The 14,535-nt window shown below is 42.8% G+C and overlaps 1 protein-coding gene across 5 annotated transcripts; it reads left to right on the top strand.

Moving 5' to 3' along the window:
- The first annotated feature begins 1,625 nt into the window (after window positions 1-1,625).
- On the top strand, window positions 1,626-14,278 carry LOC140195389 (uncharacterized). 5 transcript variants are annotated; one of them, XR_011885455.1, is made up of 7 exons: window positions 4,024-4,588; window positions 5,780-5,839; window positions 7,797-7,973; window positions 9,208-9,294; window positions 9,996-10,196; window positions 11,241-11,366; window positions 13,628-14,278. XR_011885455.1 is itself a non-coding variant. In XM_072253611.1 (4 exons), exons 1-4 carry the CDS (start codon window positions 4,069-4,071, stop codon window positions 13,729-13,731), a joined length of 861 nt encoding a protein of 286 aa, XP_072109712.1. In that variant the 5' UTR covers window positions 4,024-4,068; the 3' UTR covers window positions 13,732-14,278. The 5 variants fall into 5 exon arrangements, 1 of the variants encoding a protein (XP_072109712.1); XR_011885457.1 differs by lacking the exons at window positions 4,024-4,588; window positions 9,208-9,294 and adding an exon at window positions 1,626-2,033; XR_011885456.1 differs by lacking the exon at window positions 9,208-9,294 and adding an exon at window positions 1,626-2,666 and having other exon boundaries at window positions 4,360-5,839.
- The last annotated feature ends 257 nt before the right edge of the window (window positions 14,279-14,535 follow it).

Below are 14,535 nucleotides of genomic sequence, written 5' to 3'. Positions count from 1 at the left end.
GTACACTATATATGCAATGAGGTTTCTATTGGTCAGAGTCAAGCATGGATGTTGTGTCCTAGCTGTCTAGATACGCAAGCCAGGGCAGTACGATATGGAAAGAAAGCTGTTGCCCATGTAGCAAGTTCCACCTCTGCATGCATCTAATGAACCCAAAGGAACGATAGAATCTGATACAGTTTGGCACCAGCAGCATCACAGGAATTGCCAGTCAGCATTGAACTCAACGTTGGACTGCCTGAGGGACTCCAGCTCTGGATTTTTCCCTCAGGTTTACTCTCAAAGCCTTCCACATGAGTGGGTATAGCTGCAAGGCAGCGGAGGCTTGAGAACAGAGTTTTCACTACCATTCCCAGATGTAACAACCTTAGGAATCACACTATATACACATCACTTCCGCTTAAAAAATAAACCCTACAAATCATTAACTACCTACATAATAAAGTTATAAAACCAATTAATTATTTGAATTAATATACAGTTATAGATTACACCAGTAATAAATTCACCTGTTCTCTTACTGAACTTTTCACCGCAAGTTGAATATCACGTCTCTAGAATATATTCTCCAGACACTGCTAGCTTCACAGAGCATTCACTTCTACTCTGACATACTGCATTCAGAATCACAGGATCATAGATTGGATACAGCAAAAAAAGATGGTGTATAGCCCATTTTCTTTCTGTGTAAGATCAAAGTAAGAGCAATACATTCCACGAGGCTTCAATAATGAACAAAACATTTTCAGTGTTTAACTCTACTGTGAGGTGCAGATGGTTAAGAGTTCCAGGTTCCTTGGAGTTAACAACACCATCAGCTTGTCCTGATCCAACCTCATAGATGCTGTGGCCAAAAAAGCACAACACCACTTCTATTTCCTCAGAAGGCTAAGGAAAATTAGTCTTTAACCCTGTTGACCTCACAATTTTTTATAACTCTACCATTAAAGCATCCTATGCCTCAGGCCTTGTTATGCGATTGTTCTGCCTAAAGCCCAAAGAATTTGAAGGGAGTTGTGGACGTAATTCAGTTTATCAGGAAACCCAGACTCCCCTCCATGGACTCTGTCTACACTTCTCTTTGCATTGGAAAAGCATAACCAAAATCACATTTTCTCTTCTCCCCCTTTCATCAGGCAGAAAATTGGAAAACACCACCTCCTCAAGGATGGAGCCATGACAGGCATAATGGTTAGCACAACGCAAAGGGGCATGAGGTTTGGAGTTCAACTCTGACACTGTCTGTAAGGAGTTTGTACATTCTCCCTGTAACTGTGTGGGTTTTATTGGAAAACATTTTAACTCTGTTTTCTAAGTGTTTATTTTATGTGTTGCTTTTATTGCATATCAGGTGTTTATTCAGATGTTGACCATGTCTTTACTATGCATTAATTGTCTGTTACTGAGTGCGTGGGATTACTATGGTATTTGGGATGTAACCATTGAATGAAACCCGTGTACTTTTAACCCCTCGAGAAAAATGAATGTAGCCAAGTAAGAGAGATAAGAGTAATTGATTTATTAGCTAGATTGAAATTTACAGAGATATGCTAATACTGTTAACCCAGAAGGGGTGCTATAAAGAATGCTGTGTGAAAACATCGACAGGCATTCGGTGGCAGACTTACAGAGCCTAGTCCACCGTCTGTCTCAGCTTTAATTTGCAAATTAAAGTTTAAAATTTCTTGAAGAATCTTCGGCGCTTCCTTGTCATTTATAAAACCACGACAAAATTGGCGTAGTCGGGCAGGATCGGGAAGAGACCCGTGGAAGAAGAGAAACGGCAGATTGAGGGCGCTTCCCGGTCCCTGGGGGACCTCCACAGAGCTAACAGAATTCAGGGTGCACCCAAAGAAAGGTAAGCGCTTTTTAGCGACAATTTGGACTAAGAATTCTGTTGGTTTTTGGAGAGATCTCGGGGACTCAGAAGCGTGAAACAACTGTCGAAGGGTCTCTCCGATTCAAAGAATCTGGCAGAATTGAGGGTTACAAGGAGGCTCGGAGGATTAATCAAGAACACTGCAGTGAGGGGGGTGAGTATGAATAAGGTAACGAGAAGTTAAGTAAGAAAAATTCCACGCGGTGCTGGTAAATCCCCGTGGATACCGCTTCGTATGAGACGAAGGTCTGAACAGGCAGGGAAAGAAAGAAAATAAGAGAAAATCCTTGTGAATATCCCCTTAAGAAGTGTAAGGATCTGCATAGGCGAGGTGCTAAAGAGAAAATCCTCGTGAATACCGCCTCAAGAAGTGTAAGGGTCTGAATAGGCGAGGTGCTAAAGAGAAAATCCTCGTGAATACCGCCTTAAGTAAGGGTCTGAATAGGCGAGGTGCAAAAAGAAAGTTCTGCGGATACCGCCCGAGAAAGGGGTCTGCACGGGCAGAACAGAATGGAAGATAAGGATAGCTTAAGTAGATAATTTAGACGCGGGTGAAAAGAAACCGTAAGGTTAGATAGAGAAATAGGTTACAGAAAATATTACCGAAGTATGAGACGTTAAGAATACCTTCAAAAGGGGAAGAACAATATGACAGGGAAAGGAACAGCAGTAGAAATAGAGTAAAATATTCCCGATGTGTCAAGGCAAGATCGCGGAAATTTCAGAAAAATGGGAAAAAAGAACCAAAAATCTGGTCACGAAGTGGCCGAAAGAAAGAACATTTGATGTAAGTTTACGTGAGGAAATGGAGGCGCTGATTAAAAATCACAAACCAAGAGCTAAATCCAAGAAAAGACAGAAGAAAAGAAAATAGGAGATAGAAGTGTTAAAACTCTTTAGGGTGGAGGGAGAAAGATTGAGAAAGAAAGGAAGAATATCAGTAGCAAGTAAAGAAGACACTGAGAAACAAGAAAAGCAGCCTGGTAAACCAGAGGAGAAACAATAAGGAGCCGACTCTACCCAGACCTGAGAAATATAGAAACCCCTCCCCTTATTACGAGAAGGAGACTCTTAAACAGTGTCCTGTACTATCAGGAGAACTATAACTGGAAGCAAAGTTTAAAGTCTGGGATACTGAGGAGGAAAGGAGAAAATATGAGGAGTCGGGTGAGGAGGAAAATCAGAATATGGGGAGAGAAGGGAAAAAGTGATGCTGTTGTTAGTAAAAGGGTCAGGACACATACAGTATGTTCCGTGGGGCTCCCAGGACTTGGAAGGGCTGAAAAACACCCTGCCTAGCTTACATGAAGGAGCAGGGAAGTGGATTAGAGCTTTTGAAGAAGAAACTACGGAATGGTTATTGGCTATGGGAGATTTGGAGGCACTGCTGATAGGGTTGATGGGAACTTCCAAATTAAAAGAGCTGATGGAAACGGCTGGACTACTAAATGCGTTCAGCCCAATGACTGACGCGACCAGCTTTGACCAAGTGAGGCAGAGGGTATGGCAGGCCCTCAGGAAGTTTTACCCACCCAAAGTGGACCCCAAAGCTTTGAAAGGGGATCCGCTGGGGGACACTGAGAATCCAGCAGCCTATGTAGAAAATCAGTTAAAAAGGTGGAGACTGGAGACTGAGCAAGAAGTGGAAGGCAACTCGTTTATGACCATACTGTTCCGAACCACCGTTTTGGACGCAATGCCTCCGCAGATTAAATCTAAACTGGAGGAAGTGGTCGGACTGATATCAATGAACTCACAAGAATTTAGAGACCACGTAGTCCATGCGGTTGAGAAATATCGGAAAGACAAACGGAAGCTGATAGAGCAGCTGGAAGAGGTGAAAAGAAAGCTAATGCAAATGCAGCTTGAAGAACTCAAAAAGAAGGAAAAAGAGTAGGGAAAAGATGCTGCCAGTAGCACCCGATTTGAGTGCAACTGTTGAAATGAATGAAACACCACTGTATGGAGGAACCGGTTGCGCTGTCAGACAGGGGCCAGAAAGCCCCATGCCAATAATAAACGTCTTTGGAGGAGCATTCCCACGAATGCCCTATCAGGAAATGAGTAAATTTAAACAGCAGCCCAGACAGGACTGGAAATCCCAAGGAGGGGGTCAAAGAGGGCCAGTGAGAAGACAAGTGGAGAGAGAGATAGAGAGGCTGTGCTGGGGGTGTAAACAGCCAGGACACATGAGAAGAGACTGTTCACTCAGATCATGGCCCGTCACGTACCAGCAGGGACCGATGAGAGGGGAGCCGCAGTTTAGCCAAGGATCAGCTCCCACAGGCTCAGGCGGACTGGTGAACCCCTATGCAAGATGCTATGGGTGCCCAGAGAACCCAGGTGGGAAGGGACATTACCCAGTGATAACAAGGGAGGTGGAAATAGCGTTTAATACTATTAAACAGGAATTGCAGTCAGCCCCAGCGTTAGCTTTGCCTGACTATGAAAAGGACTTTCATTTGTATGTATCCAACCAGCAGGAAGGCTATGTCGCAGCAGTTCTAACACAAGAGACGGGCACAGGAAAAGCAAAACAACCAATAGCATACTACAGTGCGAAATTGGATGAAGTGGCTCAGGGGTACCCACCCTGTTATCAGGGACTAGTAGCATTGTACTATGCCTATGAAAAGGCATCATCCGTGACCATGGGTTACCCTGTGATCCTGTACACACACCACAAAGTAACAGAACTACTGGAAAGAGGTAAATTCGTGTTGACACCAGCCAGAATAGCAGCATATCAGATGTTATTGACATTTCCAATTATAACTATACAGAGGTGTACTACCAGTAATATAGTTGATTATGTCTCCTTGGATCATGAAGGAGAACCCCGTGACTGTGTAAGGGAAACAATGGCATTTGCCAAGTCAAGAGCAGATTTACGATCCGAACCACTAGAAGAGGAAGATAAAAAGGTTTTGTTTGTAGATGGCTCCTGTTATAGGGATTATGATGGAAATCATGCAGGTTTCTCAGTAGTGCAGCAGGATCAGACAAGTTTTAAGACTATTAGAATGGAAGCTTGCCCCCAACCGTGTCCCGCCCAGTTAACGGAAATCAAAGCCCTGACAGCAGCATGTGAAATGATGGAAGGTGAGAAAGTAGACATTTATACTGATTCGGCATAAGTGCATGGGATGGATCATTGTGTAAGGGGAAAGTGATAAGGAAAATAAAATGGAAGGTTTTTGTTTGCCTTAATTTACAGGCTTCAGTAGATCATGTGTTGTTGCAGTGCGAGGTATGTGCACAGAATAATGTTTGGAAAGGAATTACAACCCCAATAGGTCATATACCCGTGCTGGAAGGGCCATTTAAACATTTAGTGATTGACTATGTAGATATGATAAGGACAGTAAGAGGGAAAAGATACATGTTAGTAGTAATTGATAGATTCAGTAGATGGGTAGAAGTGGTACCCTCGAAAGATCAAGGGGCAGGAACAGTGATAAAATTCCTGACAAACGAGGTGATTCCAAGCTTCAGAATACCTAAAGAAGTCAGCTCAGACAACGGTTCAGCGTTTATCCAAAAGATGGTCAAATTAGTATTGCAAGCACTAAGAATAAAACAGAGGTTTGGATGCGTGTATCACCCTCAGTCGCAGGGCATGGTGGAAAGAATTAACGGGACTCTAAAAACCAAACTGAATAAAATTTGTGTGGGTACTAAACTCAACTGGATTGACACGCTGCCGTTAGCGTCAATGAGTTACCGCATGCAAACTAATCGAGTGACCTGTCTAACACCGCATGAAATGCTAACCGGAAGGCTCATGCCGGTGCCCCAGTGGAGAGGACCATACAAAGGGCCTAGCTTGGAACAATTGGAAGAGAACTAAAACAATACATGCAGAAACTAACCATGATACATAAATCTATCTATGCACAGGAAAAACGGAAAGAGCCAGAGATCGTGCAAAGGGAAGGACCAATCAAGCCAGGAGATCAGGTCTATGTAACCATAGAAACTACAGCACAGAAACAGGCCCTCTGGCCCTTCTTGGCTGTGCCGAACCATTTTCTGCCTAGTCCCACTGACCTGCACACGGACCATATCCCTCCATACACCTCCCATCCACGTATCTGTCCAATTTATTCTTATATGTTAAAAAAGAACCCGCATTTACCACCTCGTCTGGCAGCTCATTCCATACTCCCACCACTCTCTGTGTGAAGAAGCCCCCCCTAATGTTCCCTTTAAACTTTTCTCCCCTCACCCTTAACCCATGTCCTCTGGTTTTTTTCTCCCCTTGCCTCAGTGGAAAAAGCCTGCTTGCATTCACTCTATCTATACCCATCATAATTTTATATACCTCTATCAAATCTCCCCTCATTCTTCTACGCTCCAGGGAATAAAGTCCTAACCTATTCAACCTTTCTCTGTAACTGAGTTTCTCAAGTCCTGGCAACATCCTTGTAAACCTTCTCTGCACTCTTTCAACCTTACTTATATCCTTCCTGTAATTTGGTGACCAAAACTGAACACAATACTCTAGATTCAGCCTCACCAATGCCTTATACAACCTCATCATAACATTCCAGCTCTTATACTCAATACTTCGATTAATAAAGGCCAAAGTACCAAAAGCTCTCTTTAAGACCCTATCTACCTGTGACGACACTTTTAGGGAATTTTGTATCTGTATTCCCAGATCCCTCTGTTCCACTGCACTCCTCAGTGCCTTACCATTAACCCTGTATGTTCTACCTTGGTTTGTCCTTCCAACGTGCAATACCTCACACTTGTCAGTATTAAACTCCATCTGCCATTTTTCAGCCCATTTTTCCAGCTGGTCCAAGTCCCCCTGCAGGCTCTGAAAATCTTCCTCACTGTCTACTACACCTCCAATCTTTGTATCATCAGCAAACTTGCTGATCCAATTTACCACATTATCATCCAGATCATTGATATAGATGACAAATAACAATGGACCCAGCACTGATCCCTGTGGCACACCACTAGTCACAGGCCTCCACTCAGAGAAGCAATTCTCTACCACCACTCTCTGGTTTCTTCCATCGAGCCAATGTCTAATCCAATTTACCACCTCTCCATGTATACCTAGCGACTGAATTTTCCTAACTAACCTCCCATGCGGGACCTTGTCAAAGGCCTTACTGAAGTCCATGTAGACAATATCCACTGCCTTCCCTTCATCCACTTTCCTGGTAACCTCCTCAAAAAACTCCAACAGATTGGTCAAACATGACCTACCATGCACAAAGCCATATTGACTCTCCCTAATAAGCCCCTGTCTATCCAAATGCTTGTAGATTCTGTCTCTTAGTACTCCCTCCAATAACTTACCTACTACTGACGTTAAACTCACCGGCCTATAATTTCCCGGATTACTTTTCGATCCTTTTTTAAACAACGGAACAACATGAGCCACTCTCCAATCCTCCGGCACTTCACCCGTAGACAGCGACATTTTAAATATTTCTGCTAGGGCCCCCGCAATTTCAACACTAGTCTCCTTCAAGGTCCGAGGGAACACTCTGTCAGGTCCCGGGGATTTATCCACTTTAATTTTCCTCAAGACAGCAAGCACCTCCTCCTTTTCAATCTGTACAGATTCCATAGATTTCATGCCAGCTTCCTCAGTAAATACAGACGCAAAAAACCTATTTAAGATCTCCCCCATTTCCTTTGGTTCCGCACAAAGCCGACCACTCTGATCTTCAAGAGGACTAATTTTATCCCTTACAATCCTTTTGCTCTTAATATACTTGTAAAAACTCTTTGGATTATCCTTCACTTTGACTACCAAGGCAACCTCATCTCCTCTTTTAGCCCTCCTGATTTCTTTCTTAAGTATTTTCTTGCACTTCTTATACTCCTCAAGCACCTGATTTACCCCCTGTTTCCTATACATTTCATACAACTCCCTCTTCTTCTTTATCAGAGTTGCAATATCCCTTGAGATTTTCGAAGAAAGTGGAACGAACCAAGAAGGAAAGGGCCTTTTACGGTAACCAAGGCGTCACCCACCGCAGTTCAAGTAGAGGGACGCTCCACCTGGTACCATCTCGATCACTGCACCAGAGCAGTCCCGCAGGTACAGCCAGGTGTGGAGCCCGAGGTAAGTGGTGAAGAGGAACGGATAGCAGGGGATAGACAAGAAGAACAAGAAGTTGTCACTGTACCACAGGAGTTTGATCAGATGATAAGGGAAGTTTTTGGTTTTGAGAACAGGTCTGATGACCCTAAGGATGGGGTTGTGGATAGTAGTACTCCTTCAGACAGTGAGGATGACTTGGGAATGACCAGTTTTGCCCCTTGGGTTGATACACCCACAAACCCCTGTACGGACTTGGAAACCATTAATTTGGCTGATATGGCATAGGAGTGTTAGGACTCCACAAACCTTAAAAGAAAGGAGTAAGCGGAGCGCAACAGTTACCTCTTTGCAGTGGCAACAGACACGTACTAGCCAGTGGTACCAATGGACACAATACACAGCAGGAATGATGGAGAGACAGAATTGTTATCTGTGCTCCAGGGCGAAGCCCGTGCAACACATAGCCCCCATGCCTTATAACTCCTCCACCTGCACGCAATGGCAAAAGGAGCCGAGGGGGCAGTGTGCGCGGCAGTGTCCAACTGTAGTCAAGACTTGCAGCATGGGAATTTGTAGCGGGACGGATCCTTGTCATCAGAAATGTATTGATAACACCCCATATTGCCCTTATTGGTGTATGCTATCCCAAGGCTCCTCGCAATTCGATCGAAATGTGCTCACCCATAAATGTATTTATAGCAGACCTTTGGCCATTAGTAAAATAAGTCAGACCCCCATAGTGGGAAAACTGATAATGCGGGATCATTTGAATTATGAATCCTTTACACAGACAGGTGCTTTTTCAGTTGCCCATTTTAGGGGTAACTGCATGCAGACTTGGGATGTAACCCCAGGCCGAAGATACATAGTAGGTACCCCTCCACCCGAAGGTGCGTTGGATGTCCAGAACATTCCATTAGCAGATCTTTGGTGGTTGTGCGGAATGGTGGAAGGCCTGAGATCCACACTTCCCCTTAGTTGGGCAGGCACATGTACATGGGTTATGCTGATTCAGGAAGTTGTAGTATCCCCTGAAGTACAATTTGACGCTCCAAAGCAGCAGACACTGCGGCGGAAGAGGGAAAAATATGAACGTGATCCAACGATCCGAATCGACAGTATAGGACAGCCGAGAGGTATACCTAATGAGGTTAAGGCAAGAAATGAGATTGCTGCTGGCTGGGAAGCGATTATACCTATAATAGGGGTTAGCAAAAATGTTGAGTGGATAAATTATATCTATTATAATCAACAGAGATTCATTAACTACACCGATGATGCGCTGGAGGCACTGGGACAGCAGCTGGGTGCAACTAGTAGAGTGGCGTGGCAGAATAGACAGGTACTAGACTGGCTGTTGGCAGAAAAAGGAGGAGTTTGTGTAATGTTTGGAGAACAGTGCTGTACTTTTTTACCAAATAACACTAGTCCAGATGAATCATTTACCAGAGCAATGAACAAATTGAAAAGTCTGAGAAGAGAAGTTAGACAGAATGCAAGGTTCAGACATCAGTTATTTGACTGCTTAGATAGTAAACTAGGGGGATGGGGAGTGTGGCTAACCAAGATAGCAATAACCATCAGCACTCTCATTCCCTGGATTACATCCAGAATAGTGAAACACATTTTGTAATTGAAGACCACATTAGCACTCCGACACTCAGAATGTCATAGCTTTCATTTAAACCTAGTTTTGTTTGTTGATAATCTCATGTTTCCCCACTAAAAATCTTCTAGAGTTCTGGGAAACAAAATATAAATAAAAATAAATTACTATTACAGGAAACACACACAAAATGCTGGAGGAACTCAGAAGGCCAGGCAGCATCTATGGAAAAGAGTACAGTCGACATTTCGGGCTGAGACCCTTCGAGTCCTGATGAAGGGTCTCGGCTCGAAACGTTGACTGCACCTCTTCCTAGAGATGCTGCCTGGCCTGCTGCGTTCACCAGCAACTTTTATGTGTGTTGCTTAGCAATAACTGTAGGTATTGTATTGGTAAGCTGTGCGATTGTTTTGTGCTGTTTTCTTCCGTGTCTCAAGTCTCTTATAGTGCAGGCCACAACAAAACGCTTTCCGATGGTCCTGGAAATTGCTGAATCAAGCCCAGTGGAAACAGAAACACCGATGATGTACTGTTACAGTTTACACGATATGCAAGATGTACAGGAGTGAAACGATAATGTGGCAGTAGACTGTAAAGGCTCCTGAAGGGACAGGTTTTTGGCTCAATGGCCTAGGAAGGTAGGGAGAGAACTGAGTTCTAAGCACAAGAAATTATAGTTTGACCCTGATTTGGGAGTAAATTCTGGAATTTATTTGAGCTATTGTGTGTGGACTTGTAGTTTCCTCTCTCTATGTCAGACTTTGTAAGTCTCAAAGAAGGGATTATATTGGAAAACATTTTAACTCTGTTTTCTAAGTGTTTATTTTAAGTGTTGCTTTTATTGCACATCAGGTGTTTATTCAGATGTTGACCATGCCTTTACTATGTATTAAGTGTCTGTTACTGAGTGCGTGGGATTACTGTGGTATTTGGGATGTAACCATTGAATGAAACCTGTATACTTTTAACCCCTCGAGAAAAACGAATGTAGCCAAGTAAGAGAGATAAGAGTAATTGATTTATTAGCTAGATTGAAATTTGCAGAGATATGTTAATGCTGTTAACCCAGAAGGGGTGCTACAAAGAATGCTGTGTGAAAACATCAACAGGCATTCAGTGACAGACTTACAGAGCCTAGTCCACTGTTTGTCTCAGCTTTACTTTGCAAATTAAAGTTTAAAATTTCTTGAAGAATCTTCGGCGCTTCCTTGTCATTTATAAAACCACGACAGTTTTCCCTCGGTGTTCCCGTTTCTCCTACATTCCAAAGACATTGTAAATTGTCCTGTGATTAGCCTAGGGTTAAATAAGAGGGTTGCTAGTCAGCACAGCTTGTGGGGCTGGAAGGGCCTGTTCCGTGTTGTATCTCTAAATAAATCAGTCAATCTGGTACAATAAGGTCAATTTTTGACCTCACAATCTACCCTGTTGTGGACTTGCACCTTCTTTTCTGCCTGGTCTGAACTTCCTTTGTAACTGTAACACCAGAACTACAACACGTCGATGGTACTCTTTTCCATTGATTCTGCTGGCCTGCTGAGGTCCTCCAGCATTTTGTGTGTGTTGCTCTAGATTGTGCATCCTGTTATTGCTTTTTACTTGTACATCCTCAATGTGCTTGAAAATGATCTGTATGGATTGTACTGTAAGCAAAGCTAAGTTTTTTTTTCTCTGCATTTCAGTATATCTGAATATAAGAAATCATTTTCAAATCCAAGTGTTTCCAATGTGCTTCAGTGTTTGATTATGGCTGCTGCAATGAAGCAATGTTTAAGAAATTATTAAAGAAAATACAACATGTATTCACAGTACGTATATTAAAATGGCCTAACTTCACAGAACTTGTACGATGATTGGTTCATTCAAAAGTAACACTAACTGCAAAGGTGCTGAAATAGAATTATGCTTAAAACTTGTGCAATGTTGAAGTTAGAACACTAAATTAGACTGTGGAAATGTGGTGTTAGAACCGCATGGAGGACACTTGGCCAGTACAACAACATTACCGTTGCACCACGGTCTGCTATGATGGGGAGAGGATCGTGGGGGTTGGAGTGCTACTGCACAGGATTGAAGTAAGCTGCAGAGAGTTGTAGACTTAGGTAGCTCCATCATGGGTACTAGCCTCTGCAGTACCCAGGACATTTTCAAGGAGCGATGCCTCAAAAAAGGCAGCGTCCATCATAAAGGATCCTCATCACCTAGGTCATGCCTTGTTCTCATTGCTACCATCAGGAAGGAGGTACAGAAGCGTGAAGGCACACACTCTGCGATTCAAGAACAGCTTCTTCCCCTCTGCCATCTGATTTCTGAATGGACAATGAACCCATGAACACTACCTCATTAGTTTTTTTCTAATTTCTATTTTTGCACTACTTATTTAATTTAAGACCATGAGATCATAAGGTATAGGAGCAGAATTTGGCCATTTGGCCCATTGACTCTGCTCCACCATTTCATCATGGCTGATCCAATTTTCCTCTCAGCCCGGATATCCTGCCCTCTCCCCATATCCCTTCATGCCCTGACCAATCAAGAATCTATTAACCAAGAATATTAAGTATACAAAAGGACTTGGCCTCCACAGCTGCCTGTAACAAAGAATTCCACAGATTCACCACCCTCTGGCCAAAGAAGTTCCTCCTCATTTCCGTTCTGAAAGGATGCCCCTCTATTCTGAGGCTGTGTCCTCTGGTCTTAGACTCTCCCACCATAGGAACCATCATCTCCGCATCCACTCTATCAAGGCATTTCACCATTCAATAGATTTCAATGAGGTCACCCCTCATTCTTCTGAATTCTAGTGAATACAGTCCTATCAAAATATAGTTATTATCAAATATTAAATTAACTATTTTATATATATATCAACAGCTTGCTGTCCATATTGTACTACCCAGGCTTGTGTATTGCGTATTGTACCCAGCTACCCAGGTAGCTAGGACTCAAGATCCATGGTGAACTCTGTCTGGCGGAGGCCTCAGATATATAATATTAATAATAATAACAATAATAATAAATACTTTATTGATCACGAGTGGTAAATTCTTTTATTACACCAGCAACATTTAAAAACAAACTTAGCATTGTGCAGACTTAACTAATAACAAAGTACAGAATAATACTATACACAATATTAATTTACCAATGTGCAATAATTTGCAATAATGTGCAATAATATTGTACAAAATAATAGATCAGAGACTCTCGTACTATGATGTGTGTTCTCCTGTTGCACAGGGATGAGCTGATGTACATGCTTATTGTATTCGGTAGGAAAGATTTTCTGTAACGATCCTTGTGGCAGCGGAGCCGAATGAGTCTGTTTGAAAGGGTGCTCCGCTGCGTATTCAGTAGGTCATATATATACTTGCTGTAATTCAGCTTTTTTCTCTGTATTGTTATGTATTGCATTGTGCTGCTACTGCAAAGTCAACAAATTGCAAAACATATACTGTGATATTAAATCCGATTCTGAATTTCCAGGATGCATGTTAATAAAGCACAGTGCTTGAAACAAGTAGAGCTAGAACACTAATTTCGAATTACAGAGAGCAAATGAGGACTATCTGTGTTATTGAAGCAAGTACATTTGGGACGGAGTTTTAGACTATTAGTAAAAGGCAGCTTTCATGGAGTAGCTCTGTCTGCAATGAAATAGACAAGAAGGATAAGGATTGACTCTGTCCCATCTGCAGTAGCAGAGAAAGCAATGAATTAAATCCAAAATATACTTTGAAACGTAAGATAGCTTGGCGAATTGGTAGTAAACAGAAAAGATAAAAGATAAAACATGGGATGGAGAGAGGGTGACCAAGTATAACCAGAAGGAAGAGGTTCTGCAGTTAATGGCACATGGAGGAAAAGGGGCCCCCTCCCCCGGCTCAGTCACTCAGAGAGCAAAACTTGGAACATTATAGGACAGACTGTGATGATCGTCTTTGTTTAGTATTGTTTCTTTGTACTGGATACTTCTTGCAACTTAATTAATTAATCAAATGTGCTAAAAATGCATCATCTGTATCAGTGGTCCATTTGTGATATTGGCTCGTTTTGTTTGTTCCAACAGAAACCATCCCTCCCGCCACCAGAACTTTTTTGGGATATGCCCAGCCTGAGCTGCTGCGTGTTTCCAGCATTTTCTGTTTTCACAACTCCTATGGTTTAAGATGACTACTTATCAACAGCAAACAAATCAAAGGAAACTACTAAATACCACTTACGAATAACACTTTATTAATAATGATCACCGCTAATAATGGAGAGGCAAGCAGAGCTGAGGCGACGTGAGTGGAGGCGAGGCAGAGTTGAGGCAAGCGGAGGTGGGGCTGAAGCAGAGGCATCCCAGAGAGAAAGGAAAAACCCAATGTTTGATCAATTCAAAGGCTGGACCGAATTAGAAAGGTCAGGTATGGTCCGAATTGTGGTGGTGGAGTCCAGGTCTCGGACTGGTTTGCAAGCGAGGGATGATTTAAGCGTCAGGCCGGATTAAAAGGCCAGGGTGTCGGGGCCGGAGGCGAGGGGACAGGCAGGTTCTGCCTGATTCTGCTTGCTGCTCCATGACTTTTACTTGACTCTGCAACAAACTGGAGCTGTGGCCTGGTCCAACTGATGTGATGCCTGGCTTTGTCTCTGTGGTCTTGTGGTATTTCTTTGTTTGGTGGCTGGCTGTAATGAGATGAGCCTCAAGGTTGCATAATGTATACAGACTTTGATAATAAATATACTTTGAACTTGAATTTTTTATTTCTCTCTGTTCTTTCGTCTATGTTCACACTCTGTCCCATTAACTTAATGGCCAAGTAATCCTGTTTGTAGTTTATCCTCATGGTCACCCCTGTTTAACCCTATCAGATTCATTGTTCCCTCCTCCCACCCCTGTCCTATCTGCAGCTGAAAAAAACTCCTTTTGTCTTCCTCTCAGTTCTCACAGAGGGTCCATGTCCTTAAACATTAACTTTGTTTCTCTTTCCACAG

The sequence above is a fragment of the Mobula birostris genome, chromosome 3, assembly GCF_030028105.1.
Source record: "Mobula birostris isolate sMobBir1 chromosome 3, sMobBir1.hap1, whole genome shotgun sequence".
NCBI lineage: Eukaryota > Metazoa > Chordata > Chondrichthyes > Myliobatiformes > Myliobatidae > Mobula > Mobula birostris.
The sequence above is the reverse complement of the archived record's forward strand: the minus strand, read 5'-3'. Positions and strand labels throughout refer to the sequence as shown.

Excerpts from the sequence above, each read along its gene's own strand:
- LOC140195389 (XM_072253611.1), top strand. The coding sequence starts at position 4,069 with ATGAGAAGAGACTGTTCACTCAGATCATGGCCCGTCACGTACCAGCAG. Across the intron at positions 5,840-7,796 it reads CAATCAAGCCAGGAGATCAG|AGTTGCAATATCCCTTGAGA; the intron begins GTCTATGTAACC and ends CTTCTTTATCAG. Across the intron at positions 7,974-13,627 it reads AGCCAGGTGTGGAGCCCGAG|AAACCATCCCTCCCGCCACC; the intron begins GTAAGTGGTGAA and ends TTGTTCCAACAG.